The sequence below is a fragment of the Electrona antarctica genome (genome assembly GCF_951216825.1).
Source record: "Electrona antarctica genome assembly, chromosome: 22".
NCBI classification, from domain to species: Eukaryota; Metazoa; Chordata; class Actinopteri; order Myctophiformes; family Myctophidae; genus Electrona; species Electrona antarctica.
The window spans coordinates 17,364,909-17,387,588 of NC_136805.1; the positions used below are offsets into that span (position 1 = coordinate 17,364,909).

Consider the following 22,680-nt stretch of genomic DNA (forward strand, 5'->3'; position numbering starts at 1 on the left):
CATAGTACATACGTAGGTATTCAAAGCAGCACTACGCCAATCAATTCACTATGCTAGTCATCTCCCACAAGGCTAACTATAAGTGCTACTAATTCTCTCTCTGGCTAAATTTGGTCTGGTAGGCTCAAAGTGTCTCAAAACGGGTCAATTGTATTGTCCCCTCAGAGCTATTCCTAAGGTCTTCATATGCCATCGAGATCACAGCTATCCAAGCCTGAGTTAGGGTGTAATGTCCAGTCCATAGTGCGGGTCAGTGAATGGAGATGTCTGTGCTATAAGCAGGGGTCATAGTGCGATTACACTGAAAAATACAGTTGTCTGTTCAAGTGCAGTCCACAAAAAGAACATCATACAGATGAGATGGGGGCTAACCAAACAATATTAAACAGTCAATAATTAACAGTCACAAGTACCTCACAACACAGAATCACACACGGGCTACAGTAATACGCGTACATGATTCTCCTTTTCTATAGACAATGCTGATGCTAATATGCCAGCACGGCACTTTGACTTTTCTCAACTAAGTTAACACACATTAGCGCTGATGTCCCTATTGCGGGCACTTTAAAAAAAATGTCAAATCAAATGTCACAAACAGGGAAAATAACCTCACAATGTGTCGCATCGCTAAAGCGGTGTGACATTATACAGTAGATCGTCTATTTTCACGATGAAGTATATAGGATTCCACCAGGGGGTGTGCTAAGGGGGGGGCATTGGCTTAGATTTAGACATTTAATACAGCGTGTAACAACCTAAACTCACTCATGGGAGTCTTCTCCTCAGCACACTAATAGATACTACTGTGCTGCATGTGTTTTGTGAATGTCCACGCCAACCGTCTATCACTGTATGTAACAAGGCAGGGCAATACCACAGTCAGAGGAAGGATTCAAAATGCAATCAATAAGGCCGCCATTTTAGAGGGGAAAAAAATGCCTCAAATGCCAACAAAAGAACCAGTTCCCTCTGTGTACCACAAGAAACGGTCTGCTTTCTATTTGCAGGCCAAGAGTCACTCCAGCCCCCCTCTCCTTTAAAGTCTTACCCACGGCTTGCATTCTGTTCTAGTGTCTTTCACTTCTCCCCAAATAGTTCCCAAGATCTCCACCCCCTACTCTTTAACTCTCTCCACCCGCAAGCCTACCCAACACAATATTGGTTACATTCTTCAAGGGAAATAATACAAGTCAGTGACGAGGCTCTGTTTCACAGCGGCCTTGTCTCGTGGTGCGGCCTCAAAGGGTGCTTCCGGGGGTTCTTCTTTTTTGGGAGGGGTGGGGGGGGGGGAGCAAAGCAGGTCGGTCAGATATCAGCACAACAAACGTTCATAGCCGAACCCTCACGCATACACGGACACACACACAGAACGACAGTTCTCACGTGAACATAGAGTCTTAAACGTTCGCATGCACACACATATATACACGCACAGCTTTTTAATGTCAGCCATACCAAGCTTGCAGTACATCGCAATAGTCTTAGCCAGTTTTAAGCACACCAAAATAGAACAGGCCTGTGGACAGAGGAACAAAGCTTGTTGCTCTGCCTTGGGGGAATGGTGCCTGCTTGGATGGGAGCCATGCATGTATACCATGAGCCAACTGGGCAAGGGAGAGCAGGGTATTGCTGCTGGCACTTTGACCGTAACGGGAGAAAGCGCATAGACCAGAATATCAAACAGGAATCCGCTGACTGTGGGGGCCGAAAATTGCTTTTGTACACTCAGCATGTGTTTTATTAGAAGAGGCGGAAAAATACGTGATTTATTCAGCATCACATGGTGAAGCCGGATTATTAAAATGAAGGTGTTAAGCTGGCCCAAATAAAGGAAATAATTAAAAGGGTTTCTGTGTGTTCTCACAGTGTGCCCCGCCAAAACCCACGCAAAAACACAACTCACAAACACGCATTCGAATAAAACAAAGGCAAAAAGAGATTAAAATTGAAAGACGGGCACACGGTACACAAGGACACTCGTTTCTCTCACACACCATGAATTTTCAGATGTTTTTGAGAGCAATGATGAGGGAAAACATGGACCTGTATCTGTGTGTACGCAGTAGAGGCTGGGCTCTAATCACTCAAGGCCAGGAGGTCTACAGTGTACACATTCACTGACTCTTGATTTGTCAGAAATGAGAAATCAAAAGAGGACCACAGAACACAAAAAGGGAAACAATTCTCCAGAAGACAAATAAAGATGAGCTAACAATGGTGGTTCATCTAAGATTTATCATCATTTATTAGAAAATGTTCTTTTACCTGAGAGAATCCTTCAATAGCTTTCTTTACCCAGTCATAAGAAGCTGTCTGTGCACGTTTGTGCGTGCGTGTTTGTGTGTATGTCTGAAGCGACGCCATGTCCTAACGTGATGCTCTCATAGGTGGATGCGTCTGAAAACCAACAAGCTAAATATATATAATTTTTTTAACAAAATTGTAAGAAAAGGGGTCGGACATGACTAGTAAAACTACAAAAGTTTCATTCACTCATTCGCTTATTGCACTTCACTAAAAAAACAGAACAAAAAAAAAAAAATACTTTCAACTTCCAAAATTTAGGCTGCTTTTGCCTCCAAGTGGCAGCTGATTTAATTTTAATCAATCAGGGAATTCAAACAGTAACTTTTAAATTGTGCAAGAGCCATTTGGCAATCTTTTTTTTTTCTTGTCACAATCATAATTCACCTTGATTCTTCCACAAATGCTGGGTTTGGGGGGTTTTCAAAGTGCATCTCAAATAAGTGCCTTAAGAATTGGTAACCAATCGGTTTTAAGATGAATTTCTCTCCAAGGTGACACAGTTCGCTCATTGATTGTTCATCGGTGCATTGGCCTGTGATTGGCCACTGCACACATCACATGCATCTCGCTAAGCGATGCCGCTCACTCCCTATTAAGGGAATTATATTTTGACGGTACATTCATTTGGCCATGGGATTAAATCCTTAAAGCTCAACTAGTGTTACATATATTTCTGATAGCGTGACAGGATTTAGGGCTTAGCCCGAGCCTTGCATTTTAAGGCTATGTGGTCTTTGCTAGCACTGACCCACCGACCAATGAGAGCACTGGATTGAGTACACACAAATAATACCCAAACATAGACACACACATAAACACCAACACTAACACACACACACGAGCACGAACACACCAGCACACACACACACACGACTATTGGAGCAGTTTACAAAAAACAGCACATCTCGTAGTATCTCATCCTCCACATCATCATCCCTGGCACCAGTGGTGGACAGTAACGAAGTACACTTCTTGAGTATCTGTACTTTACTTGAGTATTTTTGTATTTTTGGATATGTATGACTTTCACTCCACTACATTTCATAAGACAAATATAGTAAAAAGCACGTTATGAATGAACTACTTATAAGTCCCATTTCAAATATTGTGAAATTAGCCGATCTGCAAGCTCACAACGTGCTGCAATGCGACATGTTGCGAGCTTGTAAATCAGCTATTTTCACTATTATTGATATTTATTTATTTTATTTCTGGAGACATTTAGAATTTCAATACAGCAATGCATTGACACTACCTTTTAATTTCATTTGTACTTTTGAATACTCCAGTATTTTCTTTTAAAAAGCAAGTACTCTAGTACTTTACCTCGAGTACAAATGTGACAGAGCAACTTTCACTCGGTAGAGTAATATTTGACTAGGAATATCTAGTATGGTACTGTGACTCAAGTGCTGGAGTTGGGTACATTGTCCACCACCGCCTGGCACCCCACCGACACGTTTTCTGGGACCTGGACTGTCTGAAAGAGTTGACGATGCCTCAGGGCTGGACCCCAGGGACCAGCTAACCAGCCCATGGGAGCCATTCCTGACCCTCGCTCACACTAAGTAGCAAGGGTCTCTGCTTATTCCAGGCCAAACAAAGGACCTTATGGGGGATACATGGTCGGGTCAGGTTGAAAATAGACTTTGTCCAATCACTGTGGCAACGAGACTGCCGGAACAGTTCGCAAGTTAATCCATGAACTGTTTTGGAGGGATGTTGGGAGGGAAATTGCACAGACATCTTGCTACTTGCCTGTCTTCGCAAACTCTACTTTTGGCATTGGGAGAGGGTGGGCGGGTAACCAAGCACAACCATAAAACAAAAAAAAAACCTCACAGACAATCTCTGCCCTCGTCCAACGGGGTCCACATGTTAGATTGAACCAGGTTAAAGAGTGCTACGGAGGGGTGGCTGGGGACGGATTGGGAAGGAGGGGGGAGGGTCAGTTTGGGACTAGTTCCCCCCCCTGCCAGACTATGATATGTGGGCGTGCCAGGGCCAGGTCAGCGGAGGTTCAGGCCTAACCAGGTTTACTTTTTTTTGTACCTCCATATAGTCTTACTTGACTCCCACTACAAAATGTAACAACGGAGTTCCCTTGTTGCCTTCTTAACCTTTGACCCAACATGGCTGCTGGCAACGCCACTCACATCGATAGCCTGGCGGAGCTCACTGTGGTTCCATAGGGGAACGCACAGCACACACCGCGGGCATTCCTGTGTCACATGTTGTGGCCAAAGGTATAATAAGGGGGTGATTGGGTGGGTATAGGTATCTCTTTGCAAAACAAGAGGAGGCACAGGGTCATATGATTAATGTCACGGGGCACTTTTTCTGTATAATGGATGGGCATGCGCGTGTGGGAGTGCACACAAGCACACGTACAGAACAGAGATATGTAGCATTACACATTACGTTGCAAAGATTATTTTTTCTCTCGTCTTACTTTACAGGTTGGTGGGATGGAGGAGACAAAGTGTTTTCTTTGTGTGTGTGTGTGTGTGTTATTTTTGTCTTTTCTGTTAATGTTATCTGCCACCACATCTGGTCATTGTTGTGAGTGTTGCATATGGTTTTACATAAACTGATTTATCTTTCATTTTCCTTTGTATTTTTTTTTCTTTTGTATTTACATCCTTGGTTATGGCCAAAAAGGAAAAGAAAAGGAAAATCAACCAGAAAATAAAATAAAATAAAAAAGAAAGAAAAACATACAAAAAGAAGAAAAAGAAAAAAATACAGAACATAGTATTGCACCTTGCAGATGGTGGCAATAAATTGTCTGTTTGTTGGTGTGTAAGTTCTACCACTGTCCGTTCTGCTGGTGTGTGGAAGTAAGGTTGTGGGTGCTGGTTCAACTCCAGCCCCAGTCCTGTCAGCTACATTCAATACCTTAGCACTCAGCCATTACAAAGAGCCGCTGTCCCTTTAACCCCGGGCCATGATTCACATTTAACTTTACTGTCTTACTTCGCATCCTGCACCATTTATACGGGACCCCACATGACTAGGAGAATCCCATTGATGCCAGGGCGTATTCTGGATGTTTCTGTCGCACCTCCCGATTGCCCAAGAACAAATTATTTAAGGATAAAGAGCACCAGTGTTTAAGGGAAGGGACTCTTTGTAACTATTACCGATGCATACGCGCCACATGCACATTTTACCTTTTACGTACATTTTGTTCTATATATATATCTATCTATATATATATATAGTATATCTATTAATCTTTTCACATGTGCCTGCAAAGTGTGACTCCTCCCACGTTCCTTTGAGTTTTGTGTTGTGTGAGGTATGACAAGATTGTATTTCAGTTTTCTTTTTTTTTGTATTTTCAGTTTCAGTTGCATTATTTTTCCTGTTTGTGTTTTTTTTCCCAAAGTTCATTTAAAAAAAGGAAACAAACAAACAAATATATATATATAAAAAAAAAGAAAATATTCCTGTTTTTGTTGGTTGTAAATTCCTCTTGATAAAAGGGGACGGACAATCGGACATATACACAAACGACAGAGCAGTTGGCTTTCGACACAAACTATAGATGATGTGTAAAATAAGTGAAATAGGTTTCTATGTTACACTGCACGCATGGTCAAAGTGACTACGGCTGTTGTTTTTTCTCTTTTACACAGAGCAGTTTAAGCATAAAAAAACTATAACAAGAAAAGAAAAAACATTTGATAAAATGAAAACAAACAAAAACAAAACAAAAAAAATAGCTCAAACTCCTAGCCTTTTGTTCTGGAGTCTTTTTTTTAAAGGTCATCTTTTTCATTTTGTTTTATGGGTTTATAATCATTTTATATATCTTTTTTTTCTTAACCTAATCAGACTCAGAAGGTAAAGCAGCATTTCAACCCCTATTTGTCACTCACACATACCCAGTCAGCTCACGAGAACGAAGGACATCACTATTGCAAGATCTTTTTTGTCATTTACACAAGTTTTTAGTTTTTGCCCACCCCGAAAAAAACAGGTTGGAATTGAATCCCAGCGGCGGTGGGTCCCGGATCTTGGCTCTCCATCACCACGTGAAGTTGGAGGCCCTCCTTTGAAGGAGATGAAGGGCGGGGTATGTTTGGAGGAGTGGGTGAGGGGGGATGAGACCATGTCTACAGCCCCCTCCCGTATCCAGAGTGTTCGTAATAGTGTCTTAAAAGACTGTCCTGCGTCACCCCGCCTTCTCCGACGCGTGTTCTGCGATGACCTTCTGTCTGTCCCAGCGCTCTCTTGTCTCTCTCTCTCTTGCATACTCACATTCTCTCTACCTCTCTATCCCACTGCTGCTGCTGCTTTGACGTTCACATTCATTCGGTGGTGGGCGCCGCTCTGCAGGGCGCCTATGGCCAGCCTTGTCTCACAAGGGAGCGGCCTTGGATTCCGTGTTTGGTGTCAGTGATGCTAGGGCCGACTCACAGGTCTCCCAAGCAGGGATGGATGGGGGTGGGGGGTAGGGCTCAGGTGGGGTAGTTGGGGGTCGCAATTGATGGGGAGGAGAGGGGAGCTTTTCCTGGGAGGGGCAGAGTGTTTGAAATGCTCCTGGGCCGACCCTACTGCGGACACAGAGTGCCTTGGTGCACACACACACACACACACACACACACACACACACCCCCACACTTTCTGTTTCCACCTGCACTCCTCTATCCTCCACCACCTCTGGAGTTTTTTCACGGGGAAGGCGCAGGTTTGCTGCTGTTGGTCTAATACTGACAACATGACTGGTTCTGGGACCGAGCCCACTGGTGTCAGCGAGCCTCTGTTAAACAGAGCGGGTCAGGGAGGGGCATGCTTTAGTCTACAGACAGGGGGTCAGGTACAATAATTCATTTTTGTTTTTTTGGGGGGGGTGGGGGGTGGGGGGGGGGGCGATGACCACTGCAGTAGTGCAAAAACTCCCCCCAGCCTGGCTGGGGAGGGAGTCGTGACGATAACAATGAGGTGGTGGTTTGGGGTGTGGTTGGTTTGAGAGCTAGGCTCCACAACAATGGCGGTGTTGTCTTATAGAGCGGAGAGAGGAGGCAGGACTCACAGGGTGGGGCAGAGTGAGCGATGGATGGATGTGTGTGGTGATGGTGGGAGGTGTGTGGCGAGGCCAGGGGGAAGGGGGGGGGGGGGGGGGGGGGGGGGGGTAGGAGAGTCGGGGTGCTGCTCCCACCGGAGGGCTCTGAGGTCTGATCTCCGTCTCTCCTTCCAGTGTCACTCAACACTCTGAGGAAGCGAGGCTTGGCCGTCTAGGACGAGTACCCATGATCCCCCCCAGCCACTCGGTCCGTACCATCCTCCACCGTGGTACTGCTGCTGAACACCCATTCTGTACCCCATCGTCGCCCCCCAGTTTCATAAACTACTGCTTGGCGTTGAAAGTAACAGATTATTTAGTCTTGTGTCTACGTTTTTCGGTTCATATTCTAATCCACATTCTCAAATGGTTGTTCAAGCTCAACAACAGTTTTTTTTTTTTTGCCAGTTACACTTGAAATCCGTGCCGCTGAATTGTTCGAAACTTGTCGCCGCCGTGGAGACGAGCAACCGGTAAAGTGCATGAGACTCGGAAAGCTGATGAGTTTAACCACTGAAGATGACCGGTCCATTCGGTTTGCAGCGTTCCAATAAATGTTTGTGTCTAACACACTGTCCATGCATGTAAAGAGAGCTCACCTCCACGACGACGCCGTCCAAAATTCCCGCGGTTGGTCATCATGCCGCAGAAGAAGTGCCCTCCTAACCATCCACCCTAATTCCCCCTGGGCGTGACCTTGAGGGGGCCAAGGGGGGTGACGGGGGGAGGCTTCTCAGTTGCTCTTATGATATAGCTCTCCTCCAGCTACGTGACACGCTAGGCGGTAATGCTGGGCAGTACATCCAAACTGTCTTGCGTTTGCTTCTGCGAGACCGCTTCTGTTTTTGACAGAAAAAGAAAGGGATTCCAAATTCCAAAAAAGATGACACTTGGTCCCGTATAACAAAAAAAAAAAAAGGACAAAAAAGACCGAACCCGAATGAAAATGGGGTACCATTCCCTGAGGCGCAGCTAACGACACTGAGACGCCCCCGCGCGGGAACGGCCGGCCCTCCTGTCTTCAGTGGTATTTTGTTTCGACTGAGTCATAGCGCTGAGGTCTGTGTGTCTGTGTGTTCTTTTTGTACATCTAACTGCTGCATCCATGCAAAATGATGCACATCTGTGTGTTACTATAAACATGCCGATAAACACGTGACGTGTATTTGTTTGTATGTACATGTGTGTGTGTGTATGTGTGTGTGTGTGTGTGTGTGTCTCATGTATGGAGGCTGTGGGCAGCTGCCCTGTGTCCAGAGAGGTGAGGTAGACGCCTGATGCCACAGGGGCAGTGTTGCTGCCCCAGCCTGGGGGTGTGCCCACTTTGAGGTAAATGGCAGCCATCTTGGCCTTTTTGCCTGCTCTCTCAGTGATGCCCGCTGTAAATAAAAAAAGGCAGATGTGTACGGAAGCCTGGAGGGGCTCACACTGAGCTGAGTCCGACAAGAGAGGACTCTTCAAAACAAACCCTGCAGGTTAGGGCTATATATATATATATATATATATATATATATATATATATATATATATATATATATCAAATATTAAACACTGCAGTGCAGTGCATACAGTAAAATGAGGCATTCAAGTTATACTGAGGTGATACCGTGTGTGTGTGTGTGTGTGTGTGTGTGTGTGTGTGTGTGTGTGTGTGCGCGCGTGCATGTGTGTGCGTGCGTGCGTGTGTGTGTGTAAGATGAGCTTCCCTGCCTTGCTCCTGCTCGCTGCTATTCAAACCCTCCTTGGAGGCTGGGCGTGGAAGAAGTCAGCATAGCCTTCTGACTTCTGGCCCAGAAAATCTCCCATCCAGCTACTAAACCTCACAAACGCTTTTTGAATTCCCCCATCTTTCATGTTCCCCCCATCCTCCTACTCCCCGCTCTCCCTTCATCTTCCCACTCGCTCCCTGCCCACCCACCTTCTCCCTTTCAGTCACTTTGGTGACTTTCCTTGCGGTGAGAAGGGCCCAATTGTCATTCATAACGGCTCCTGCTGCTGGCACGAGCAGTGCATGCAATGACAAGGCAAGTCTGCCCAGTGCATGTGTGTGTGTGTGTGTGTGTGTGTGTGTGTGTGTGTGTGTGTGTGTGTGTGTGTGTGTGTGTGTGTCACAGGAGCCGGTCCAATGACAGAACTGAAGGTAGTTACGGAGCCATGGTCTGCCATTTATTTTCTTTTTTTCCTCCGTTTTAGTTTTTTTTTAGTTTTTTCTTTTTTTTTCTTCCTTTTTTTCCCAAAAAGGTAGACAACACAGATTCATATAGAATTGGAGTAGCCTTTTATAAATATAGCACCGGGTTCTAACTGGATTTCTATTTTGAAGACAAAAAAAAAGGCTCACTGCTCCAAAACGAAAAAACGGTTAAAACGGCTCAGTTAAGAGTTGAGGAGTTGATTTTGTTATTATTAAATGTGGTATAGCTTCGCTCTACTGTGGTCGTCTTACGCCAGAGTCATGCTTTAAGCATCCGCTCAAACAGGAAAACGAAGGAGACGTGCGACTACCGTTTGTCACACGCCTGTATACAGGTACGTTAATGTACAGTATGCCTATTTATACTGTGTGTTTGTCATTCCTTGTTTGACTGTGTCCTCTGAATTTCTGTCTGACAATCAATTCAGAGTTTAACACTGAGAGGTGCTGGCCGACCTCCCCCACCCCCTCCTTGGATGGGGTATGTAGAGGTGAGGGTCTGGTACCAGGTTCTTCATTTTATTTTTTTATTTTTATATCTAGAAAAAAAGATTTCAAGCCCCTGTGTAGCTCCTGGTAGGGCACCACACTGAGGAAGTTGAGGTGGCTGTGTACGTGTGTGTGTGTGTGTGTGTGTGTGCTTGTGTGTGCGTGCGCATGTGTGTGTTTTTTTCTCTATGTATGTGTCTTGGCAAATGGCTGCAACTCTGCACTATATATAAGACATCATGCTAAGACAGAAGGGCCCCCGATCGGATCTTTAAAAAGCGGGCGAAAGGAGGAAGAAGAAGAGGAGGAGGACTAGGAGGGAGGAGTTAAAAAACAAAATCCATTTTTTTTGCTCAACTCTCCTGCTGGTTGCTGGTGTGAAGGGTCTCCCCTCCCACCCTCCCTCCCTCCCCCGCACCGCCGCGCAACCCCCCTGTAAAAAACACGAAAAATAAACCAAGGAAAAAAAGAAACCGACGACAGTGCCGCCTTCTTTTCCGAAATTCGCCGCACCGACTTCCTCGTTCGGTTGTGATCGGTCGATCGGTCAGTCGGCGGTCGCTCGGTTTGGAGGAACGGAGGAGGAGGAGCAGTAATAGGGAGAAGTGAGGCGTGTTCTGTTCACACTTCCTGGTCCTCGAAGACCTCCAGGAAGAGCGGCGGGAAGAGCTCGTTGGGACACTCCACCTTCATGTGGAGGAAGCGGCTGGCGTGGCAGGCGCCGATCATGCGCAGGTCCGTCACCTTCATGAGCAGCTTGGGCCAGAAGTGGGGAATGTTGTGCTTGCGGTAGTTGATGTAGTGCTCGAACGCCAGCAGGTACAACTCCTGGCACTTCTCGATCTTGTCCACGCAGGTCACGCCGGAGCGGTCTGTGGGGGAGAGGGAGGGGAAGGGACAGAGAGAGAGAGAGAGAGAGAGACACAGAGGAAGAGAGCGTGAGGGAGGAGCAGAGAGGAGGTGGAGGAAGGGAGGGCAGGAGATATGGGCAGGGGGAGGAGGAGGAGGAGGAGGGAGATGAGGAGATGGACAGCATTAAAACGGTTGTACATCAACGCATAAGTGAACGAGCAAATGTGTGCTGCTTATTATGAACTCATAAGACGAGTTGATGACCCGTCCGTCCCAGAGGGACCCGGCGCCAAATTGCATTTGTTCAAGTCGTCATGAGTGAGCAGCTCAGTGGATCCATCTACAAGTCCTTATTACAGTTCCCACGGTCACCACAGACTGCAAGGGCAGCTCAGCTCATAACCGGACGATCGGCATATCGTTTGGCTGCGCAGAACGTCTGAGAAAGCTTCGAATGGAGCCCTATGGCATTTAAGGAATAGTATCACTTGGGTTTTATTTGAGATTTTTCCACCCAGAACTGTCTGCAAGATACTGAGCCACGTTTAGAATAATAACAGTATTGGATATAATTAAGTACAAAGCCATGAGCTTGAACACACTAAAATGTTAAAAGCTCCTTGACGGTTCTCTTTAAGAGGACGCACACAGACCAGGATAAATGGAGTGAAACGTGCCCGACACAGTCTACAGATTTGCAGTGCGTTCCAATACACTTTCCGACGTCTTTAGCGCCCTGCTTAATTGTGGCTACTTTCTGCAGTAGGATGTCTACAGTCCGAGACCAGATTTAGCCCCCAATAAACCAAAGTAAAATGGCCCTGCAGCAGCATTCATGCTTAAGGAGTGACATGGTTACGTCACTCCTTTGACCCACTCTCATGTCCACGGAGAGAGAACACACTACAGAGTTCACAAGGACCAGAGATGGCCCATAGCTGCATATGTGATAAGCCTGTACAGCATATCCTGCCCTGTGGGGGCTGTGCAGATCAATAATGGACACGGCTGTCTGATTTACTACCCGTCCCTATTTGAGCATACGAGAAGGATACAGAATCAGAGGCAAGAGGGAAAAAAAGAGTCAGTCTCTTTTTTTTCCTCTTGCCTCTGATTCTGTATCCTTCTCGTATGCTCAAATAGGGACGGGTAGTACTTGGTTCTGACCCTAAAGGAGAAGGGAAATGTGAATTTGGCTGCTTCTTAGACCATGAATTAGAAAACATTTAAACAAGACAAAGAGAAATACAACCCTTCCACTAAGACCTTGGAGAGGTTCCACAAAGACGTAACAAACATATAGCTTGAGGGATGAATTATGTATCTCTGCCTGTTTAATGCAAAAATAATGTCCTTTACTCCCCCCCCTTCCTATTATACGTCTTATTATTCCAAATCCCATATATTATAAGACATGACCTCAATTAAAGCGCTCTGTGCTACGAGGCACAGCCAAAACAGGACTACAGTATATGTTTCATTTGCAAGGCACACACTAATAGAAGAAGACGGCTTTTTAACTGTACCTATAAGCTCAATACCCTTTCTGTTTGTTTTACATGACCACTATAGCCTGCCCCAGCCTGTTTGATTGCTGGTCTAGAGGGGCGGGTGCCGGCGAAAACAGCCGGCGGATCCTATTGGTTCACCGATCTGAGGGCCCCCCAAGCACCCCTCCTCCCCTCCCCGGTAGAAAGCAGCCAAGGTGAGAACACTGACATCACCAAATTTGGAGCGACGCCCCTCTGCATTGTTATTGGTTGACTCCCACTTACAGTATGCCAGATTTTCCAACGGGTTTCCCCAGGCTTTTCTTTTTGAGCCCGAGTGCGAATGAAAACTAAAAGCCTGGGTACCGAGGCTACATGACCACTGACCTCTTCCTGCATTCTGGCTTTAGACTCATTCCCCAAGCCGTGTGCTGTAGCTCATTCCCAAGTCCTCAGGCCATAATTACAGCTTGGTCTGGCAACAGCTACTGTGTATAGCAGGCAGTAGATTACTAATGATGAGGAACACGGTCTGGCAAGTTAACTATGTGTCCTCACGAGGGCAGAAGAATGACATTTCACATTTATATTTCAGGCATCTATCTGATGGTTGCCTCCGCAAGGTCTTACACTGAAGCACAGTGGGATAATGAGCGTTGACTCCTGGATCGTCAACAGCCGATACTAAGGGCTGCACGGCATGAGACGAAAGCTCAAGCCCCGTGACAACAGATGTCACATAATTGGGAAGGGAAGCTTTACATTTAGCATACAAAGGACAGTAAGAAACTATGTGAGTTCTAATTATCTAGTTATCTTGAGCCCTTTTGTGCATTTTGTCAGACAGAACAGTGTTGAGAGACAGGAACAAGAGGGAATGAGAGAGAGAGAGACACACAGAGAGAGAGGTGATTACCTGTGACACAGATCATGAATTGGATTTCAGTCTGGATCAACAGGATATGAAAAACTGACGCACTGAGCCGCCGTAAGCCTTCATCATAAAGCCTTGTGATTATAATTCAGCGTACAACGTGGTTGCGCTCTAAACTTAGTAACAGATTTCCAAGTGATTATTTTTTTGGTCATTTTCGGTGAAGTGCCAGTTGAAACCCACGGTAACAATGTACAGATTATTGCTTTTCTTTGGATATTCTACTGTTAGACTGCTGAAAGGTTCTTGGTTTGCTTATGATCCCAGAGGACTATTTCTATATGCATTCGATGTATTACGGTACCTTGGGTTGTTCTTGCTTACTGTAAATCGCTCTGGATTAAATTGCTAAATGCCTACAATTGTAAATTGTAATGCTGCGTTCACACTGGCAGATGTAAAAGATACAAAGATGCAAAGCTACACAGCATATTGGAAGCTTTGCATCTTTGTAGCTGACGTTGAAACCAGCTCAGCTTTCTTTTGTAGCTTTGCAGCTGTGGTAGCTTTTGCAGCAGAAACGTCGGATGTATCTTTGTATCTTCATGTCGCTGGCTTCCATTGAAAATGAACGGTAGACTGTATCTGTGTGGATACGGACCCGTGTTGATTTTGACAGCAAATTTAGATTTTAGTTTTAGTCATAGTCTTTTGAATAGTTTTCATTTAGTTTTAGTCACGTCTTAGTCACCTTAAATGTTTTAGTGTTAGTCTAGTTTTAGTCGACTAAGCCTACAGTCGATTTAGTCGACTGAAATGTATTTTGGCGGGCCTTGATGCCGTCGTAATGACTGATTTTACACATGCTGAAAATAGAGTTGATAATAGCACTGCCACACGTTGTGAGCTTGCAGATCTGCCATTTTCTGCATGGAAGTGTAAAATGACTTGTCTTTTAGTTCTACTGGATCTCTTCTCCACTAGTCCCTTCTTAACATTTTAGTCGTTTAGTTTATTTGTTGTCAAAATTGTCGACATATTTAGTCATAGTTTTAGTCACCGTAGCTTATAGTTTTCATTTAGTTTCCACTTAGTTTTCGTCAGTGGACAAAAAGGAAAATGTTTGGTCATGGCGTCGTCAGTGGACGAAACCAACGGCAGCGCGGTTACCTGAGCTCATCAGCAGCACGGCCTGCAACAGCGCCACCTCCGTGTCGTCCAGGTTGAACTGCGCCAGGCTCTTGCCCAGGTCGAAGATGGCGTCCGACACCACGCCCAGGCCGCCGTTCTTCAGCTGCTCGCGCTTCACCGCCATCTCGCCGCTCAGCGTCAGCGTCTCGCTCTCGGGGTCGTAGCGCACGGCGGCGCGCAGCGACATGATCTCCATGCAGCAGCCCTTCAGCAGGATGATCTGGTCTTCACAAGGCAGCTGCGTGGGGTCACGGGTCAACATGAGAGAACGAGTTAATAATAATAATAATAATAACAATAATGGAGTGCATTTTTAGAGCGCTTTTCTATGCACTACGTGCCTATACTCAAAGCGCTTACAATGGTCCATTGATTCATACATTGGGAGTTGAAGCGGCGAACAGTCGACGCCAGCGTCGTCACTTCCACACATTCACACACCAATGGTGGCAACCACTGGAGCAAGGTGGGGTTCAGTGTCTTGCTCAAGGACACTTCGACATTTGGACAGGAGGAGCCGGGATTCGAACCGCCGACCCACGGCTCATTGGACAACCTGCTCTACCTCCTGAGCCACAGCCAAATAATTATAATAATAATGGATAATAGTGATTAATCCATTCCAAAAGAAAAGCCTTATATTATTCCAAATATGAGATACAATATCCAAAAAAGGGTAAGATTTATTCGATGTTAGGTTCATACGTTATATTTTTCGATCCCTGTGGGGAAATGGGTCTTTTGACTAGTCTTTTGAAGTAGGCAGCCAATTAGCAGCCAAAGAGGCAGAACTGCTAACCACCGTGCCCTACAAAGCCAAAGTGGAGTGCAAACAACGTTATTGGACACACCGACTTATTTGTGTATCCCAAAGGTCAAACTAGCCTTCATGATTTTGGCGGATAAACAATAACCTCAAGAACATTATTTACATTACAATTAGTGTAATATCTCTTATTTCCAGGTATCTCATTTGGCTGACCAGTTGAAACACTTTTAAACCCAAAAACAATCCCATTGGCTAGGCAAAAAAAAAAGAAAAACTCCCATAGTTGCACGTTTGGCTTCGTAGGGTACAGCAACTATTTGTAATCTGGTACTTAATAATATTAAATAAATTATGAATTTATATGCAAGGTATATGCAAAACACTTAAATACTTTAAATGATTGACTTGGAGTATTGTTATAGTAGCCTATTGTATCGTGGTATTGAGTTGAGTACTGTAGCGGTAATCTAGTATTCCAAAATTAAATATAATTGAATGAAATTAACGAATTAACTTTACAAACATAAGCACTGTCTCAATCCCTATATACTCCGTTGACCGAAGTCCCCCCAGGGTTCTGTACTTGTACTTTTTCTCTCCTCCACACCAAATGTGTACGGCGAACATAGATCTACAAGCTCATAGCATGTCACAACACAATGCGTTGTGAGGTTGTAGATCCACTGTTTTCAACAAATGTAATGTTCGCACCCAGGATAGAGACGCTAGCTTAGCCCGAAGCCTTACCCCATATACATAAATGTCTTTGCCTTTTTTGTGTCGATGTAGATCGACTATTTGAAGTATTTTTAAAATGTTTTTCAAAATAGTAACAAAATAGTTTAGGGATAAGGGAGCATACATTTGAGAAACGTTATCTTTATTGTTCCAGATCCCCTTACTCTTCAGAAAGATTTATGAGAAACCCGACCGAGCAAGGGCGTGCAGTACATGACCCCCAAAGATCTGTAACAGCAGTACATGACCCCCAAAGATCTGTAACATCACGACCATAAGGGCGTGCAGTACATGACCCCCAAAGATCTGTAACAGCAGTACATGACCCCCAAAGATCTGTAACATCACGACCATAAGGGCGTGCAGTACATGACCCCCAAAGATCTGTAACAGCAGTACATGACCCCCAAAGATCTGTAACAGCACGACCATAAGGGCGTGCAGTACATGACCCCCAAAGATCTGTAACAGCACGACCATAAGGGCGTGCAGTACATGACCCCCAAAGATCTGTAACAGCACGACCATAAGGGCGTGCAGTACATGACCCCCAAAGATCTGGAACAGCACGACCATAAGGGCGTGCAGTACATGACCCCCAAAGATCTGGAACAGCACGACCATAAGGGCGTGCAGTACATGACCCCCAAAGATCTGGAACAGCAGTACATGACCCCCAAAGATCTGGAACAGCAGTACATGACCCCCAAAGATCTGTAACAGCACGACCATCTGAATACTTTTAAACAAATGGACATAAAATACACTTGCTATTTTGTCCTCTATGAAAACGTGGAAGCCAAACACACACGCACGCGCGCACACGCACACACATACACACACACAAACACACACACGTATGCACACGCCACAGCCGAGCCAGCGATTCAACAACCTTATAATTACCCAATCAAACACGGAGGGGGGAGGGGGTCATTATGATTAGCGCAAACAAGAGGCAGGATTAGCAGCTGCTAATTAGGGCGCCGTACGGGATACAGTGAGTAAGGCATTTCACCTCCTCTGATTACTAAAACAACACCGCTTTGATATTGTCACGAAATGAAAACCCTCAACTGTCACGCAGACATGGCGTACGGAGCTCAACAGGAGACTGTGTGTGTGTGTGTGTGTGTGTGTGTGTGTGTGTGTGTGTGTGTGTGTGTGTGTGTGTGTGTGTGTGTGTGTAAAGGGCAGGCTGCTCCGACAGACACAGATGCCTTATCCCTCTGGCCCTAAAACACACATCTGACTTCTCCATCTGTCACTCACACACACACACACACACACACACACACACACACACACACACACACACACACACACACGCACACACGCACACACACACACACACACACACACACACACACACACACACACACACACCAGTGTTAATTCTTTCAGAATATCTTGATTTGGTCTTAGTTTTAGTCTTCTGAATAACACACCATTTAGTCTATGAGTCCTAATTAATCTTCTGAAAAACCATAGTCTTTTACACACGCACACACCCGTCTCACACACAAACTCACCTCCGAGAACATGGGCAGTTTTTTGGCAAAGTCTACGACGCGTGTGATGGCGGGGGTGATGATCTTGGTGAACTCGCTGAAGGCCTCGAGGTCCACCTTGTCCCCGGCGTCTGACGAAGGCGTAACGGGTGACTGGCCGATGTCGTCCGGCTGTACAGCGACACACACACGCACGCGCGCACACACACACACACACACACACACACACACACACGCACACGCACACGCACACGCACACAGGTACGATTACAGGGAGTTGAATCTAGTGCACAGTAAAATCCTTGGTTTTAATTTAACTCTGAGAGTGTATCGATAGTACAGTATTTCACATGTAGTTAAGTCTGTGACTATGCACAGTTTGCACACAGTGTGTGTTTTGATTGATCGATTGATTGAAGTATTTATTAACAGTTTGCAGAATTACAGTACATTTCAAGTACAACGCAATATGCATGCACACGCAAGGCTTGCTCCTCGTTGCATCATATCACTTGCTGAGACTATAAAATAAATCGGTGTAAAACAAGGTTATTCTGGTTTGCGGGGGGGTGGGGTGGGAACTCGTGTTACTTTGTTCACTTCAACCGCACCATCCCGTTGACCACATTATTCACACAGTAACCAGAGATTTGAGTGTGTTATAAACATATCCATCAAATACAATCACAACTGAAGGACTGAACTCAAGTCCGTGAGAATTGTCAGCAGACATGCCCTGACCTTTACTATATAGCGTGTCTGCAAAAGGATGAACATTCATTCGAATCAGGGTCAAGCACAGAAAAAAACTCTCTCTTCCTCCAGGGACCCGCAGGGTTCATTGAGAGGGTTCCAAATGGATCCTAACATACAGTATGTGTAACTCTCAGAGTATTCAAATGAAGACAAATGCATTTCGTTCCATTTGAAAACTCTCAGAGTTACGGGGGTCCTTGAAATGAAAAGGTTTGAGAACCAATGTTGTAATGTAATGTATCCCCTAGTGTTCACCCACCAACCAACAGGAGGAAGATCACGTGAGAGCCTGCACGATTAAAGCCAATCGCTCCGCTGTGCCCCCGAGCCCGGAAATTATAAAAAAAATGTAATAATCGGAATATAATGTTTGATTGAGTACCCTTCTCGTCACGCAAAGGCTCCAACATAAAGCTTGGTGAGGCTTCTTTGTCTGGGGGCGGTGAAGTTCCTAGCGCCAGAGAGGGAGCACGAGAGAGAGATAGAGCAGCTTGAGAGAGACTGCTGAACTGCTGCCACCTTCTCAAGGGGAGTAGCTCAGAAAACAAAACCACAACATGGAGCGAGCGCTGGGGTCAGCTGCGTGTCAGGGCCTGTGAAAGGTTCAAGATGTAGCCGGTGGGAAATGCCTCTATCTCATATCAAAATATTACACTTCACACACGCCGCTTTAGAGCCAGTGTTGGGAATTCTAGCCACAAGCAGCCGTTATCAGGCCCAGCACAACAATCCGAGCAGATTCTGAGCGTTTTGTTATAGTGTGAACAAGTCAACACGTTTAACTGTTGTGCGTATAAGTGTGACTGCAGTAGCATGTGTTTCTGGGTGTTTCCCTCTCTTCCGTGCCCCCTGTTGGTCTCCCTGTATGTATGTGTGTGTGTGTGTGTGTGTGTGTGTGCGTGCATGTGCGCGTGTGCGCGTGCGTGCGTGCGTGCGTGCGTGCGTGCGTGCGTGCGTGCGTGCGTGCGTGCGTGCGTGCGTGCGTGCGTTCTTATATCCTGCTGCTCACCCACCTGGATCCTGCCTACCTCAGCCCCTCACACCCCTCAACCAGCACACCTGTCATCCATCATCTCATCAACACCACTCCTGCTTTGAAACCTTCACCCACTCGTCAGATTGTTGCCTCAGCTCCAGTGGTGCACCCTGTCGCTCTGAGCGTCTGGCCGAGTACAACCATATTCTCAGAACTGAAGAGGAGCTGGGAGACAAGGCTCGTTTTGCTGGGAAGAGTTTCAGAAACCCATTGATATGACATGCTTCAGACCACCAGTTTAGTGATTATCTCCTTGTTTTTGTATTAATGTTAAATAAAAAAATTTGGCCTACATACCTAGGTGGTTTGCAATGCAATTAAAATCTAATTTCACAGTCACAGTCTTAGCACTCTATTTTCCATGAGCAACACTGTCATAATAAGCATTACTCACGCTGTGTGAGATGTAATGCCATAATAGGTGTGAGTCACACCTATATGTCATTACATCTGCACTACAGCTAATTATCTATAGATCAACCAGATGGGTGTCGATGGCCTTAGTGGTTAAGATCCCAATGATCAGATTTTTTAGAACCAAATCGGATTTGCTAAATATGTCTTTCCCTGTCCATCCATCCATCCATCTTCAACCGCTTATCCGTAGTCGGGTCGCGGGGGCAACAGCTCCACCAGAGTGCTCCAGACTTCCCTCTCCAGAGCAACATTAGTGACTTCCTCCTGGGGGATTCCGAGACATTCCAAGGCCAGTGAGTCGATGTGCTTCCTCAAACTGCGCCTTGGTCTGCCCCGGGGTCTCCTCCCAGTGGGACGTGCATCGAGGACCGCCCTAGGGAGGTCTTTGCTCCTCAACTACCAGCCATCCTCTACAAATAAGCCTTTTTAAACCTCGCCTCATCATCTGCGTCTGTCTGTGTTCTCAGTTTGGTTCCATGACAGTAAAGGGCTTTGAAATCACTCCAAAGCTGTCAAAGGACCTCCCTGGAGCAGCTGTTTAAGGAAAAACAAATAGCTCATTTACAAACTCCCTGATTAACTGTCAGGGAGTTTATAAAGACGCTTCTGAGAGCACTGAGAACGCACCCTGGCCGCTCCAAGTGAAGAGCCGTGCTATTGTCTGAACACTGGTGAAAACAAGGGCGGGGGAAGTCAATGCTAAATGTGATGGTTGAGGCTTGTTTGGTACTCTAGACTAGACAGTGGATATTTACAGTAACATGCATTTACAGTATGTGCAACAAAACAGGTAACAATCATGTTTGTTTATACATGGAATACATTGGAATAGGATTTGAGTATGTATGTAAATTATCTGATTTCATGGCACTTTATGACGTTAAAAAAAGTGTTCTGACATCAGAACAGATTCTCAGAATGTCTGTATATGTTATTGTTATTATAGTATATAAGTATTTGTATTTTGGGTTTGGACCATTGGGCTTGGACCATCTGAACCCTATAGTGCCCCAAATTTGTGGCTTGCAAAAAATGCAGCACTTGTAAGGAACAATTTCACCAGGCATATAATGTTTTTCCGGGTATTGTATGTTTTACGTTGAAATGTGTGCTATTTTTATGTGAAAGTTTGTGTGCTTCAAAAAAAATTAAATTAGTCTCAAACAGCTGTATTAGTGGTATAAAGTACATTTAAATGAAATAAACAGCGTAGTATTCTTTTCAAAGGGGTGTATTACCTACCCATACATCTCAATCTTTGTTTTTCAGGCAGGCAGTGAATGAAATAAACATGAGATCTACAGTGTATACTACACCAGTAAGACGCCTACGGGCAAGAAGCGACCTCGCCCTTTTTGAGTGATACACTGACGGGAATTGCACGTTTTCATAGTAACATTTATGCAACCTTTGGTCGCAATAAGACTTGTGTATACAAAAAATACAGGGGCAAATCTCTGCTAAAGGTGAGACCAAAAACAAATACGGGCCTGTCAAATGTGAGACTAATATCCTGCATTGTTCTGCGGAGTCTCCGGCTACTGAGTTTGCCTCTAACTAACCCGTGTCAAATAACAGCTGCCATTGATTTCTATGCATTGCCAATTTTGCATGTCCTATGTGTGCAACATGTGAGCAGAGTAATGGAATATTTCCGCTGGTGAAAGTACAGTTTTAATGGTAACGATGCAGATAATTTCAAACACACGCACGCACGCACGCACGCACGCACGCACGCACGCACGCACGCACGCACGCACACACACACACGCACACGCACACACACACACACGCCCAGCTGTAGGAAGTGAACTGGCTGTTTCTCCTGGTTCTCGTAAAAAAGCCGCTCTCTCTCCCTCCATGCAGATCCCTGTGACCACAGAGCTCAAAGCGAGAACACTGTGTAACCCTCGCACGGGCCAAGTGTGTCAGCTAACTGACGACACGCACACGCACACACACACACACACACACACACACACACACACACACACACACAGGGAGTCAAACAGACGCACACACAGGCAAACAGAGAGGCAGACGCGGAGACGGACAAGGGAAAAGCTTTGCAATGTTTGAGCACACGGAACAAAGCAAAGCACGTCTGCAGCCCCTGACTTTACACGCTCTCTCCAGTTCACACAGCGACTCTCCACCGGGTCAGAGGCTCTGTTGTATATTATATACAGTACATGGTGCTGCTGCTGAATGCTTTTACAGATCTCCTTGGAACTGGCTCTGTTTGCATGGGAGCAACACACACACTTGATCGTTCCTTCTCAGTGAAGTCAGTAGCGTGCTGTGTCCTGAGGGTGACCTGGCCTGCCTGGCCTCAGGGACGCCATATAGGCATGCTAGGGTTGAAGTGGTCAAATACATTCAAAATAATAGACATGTTTATTGGCCGTTTTTTTCACGTTTTGTGAAGAGGGAGGCGGCCGTATATACAGAGCCTTCATTCCAGCGCACATGGCAGGGTTTTTCCCCCCACTGCTTCTCCGCTGGTTTCTGCTTCGCCCTGCTCATCTATATATAGACGCCATGGTACATACGGGGCCATAGGGTTCATCCGACACTGATTAACCCATTCTGACCTGAGATCAGATTCTAAAAATGTCTTCTACATCCTGACAGTTTTCTGAAAAAGCTATGTTTCTATGTCAGTCGTTCTTCGATTTTTCAAAAATAGCAGACCTACAAGCTCGTAGCGCGCCACTCGGTGGCGCGCTATGAGCTTGTAGATCTGCTATTTTTCAATAGATAAAGCATAACATAATGCTAACACCAAAAGGGGTTCCCGCCCAAAATGGGTTAAAAAGACTTTGCATCCTATACTTGTGGAAGTTACGGCGCCCACACTCATCTGGTGGCTTTGGGGCTGTCGGGGCGCTTTGATACTCCTCGTAATGGTTAGGGCCCATTTAGGGTTTAAGTAAGCAAATCTGACTGCGGCTCCTCCGCAGCTCAACGTTCTAAAACAAT

At 45.6% G+C, this 22,680-nt stretch overlaps 1 protein-coding gene across 2 annotated transcripts in view; it reads right to left on the bottom strand.

Annotated features, from left to right (window-relative positions):
• Window positions 1-10,574: 10,574 nt before the first annotated feature.
• LOC306914845 (thyroid hormone receptor alpha) overlaps window positions 10,575-22,680 on the bottom strand; it is a 47,397-nt gene continuing 35,291 nt past the window's right edge. For both annotated transcript variants that reach the window (XM_079492053.1, XM_079492054.1), the window contains exons 6-8: window positions 17,511-17,660; window positions 14,451-14,709; window positions 10,575-10,936 (exon numbers count right to left, since the gene is read on the bottom strand). In XM_079492053.1, coding sequence (XP_079348179.1) covers window positions 10,686-10,936; window positions 14,451-14,709; window positions 17,511-17,660 — 660 coding nt within the window. In that variant the 3' untranslated portion in view covers window positions 10,575-10,685. The remainder of the gene's footprint in view (window positions 10,937-14,450; window positions 14,710-17,510; window positions 17,661-22,680) is intronic.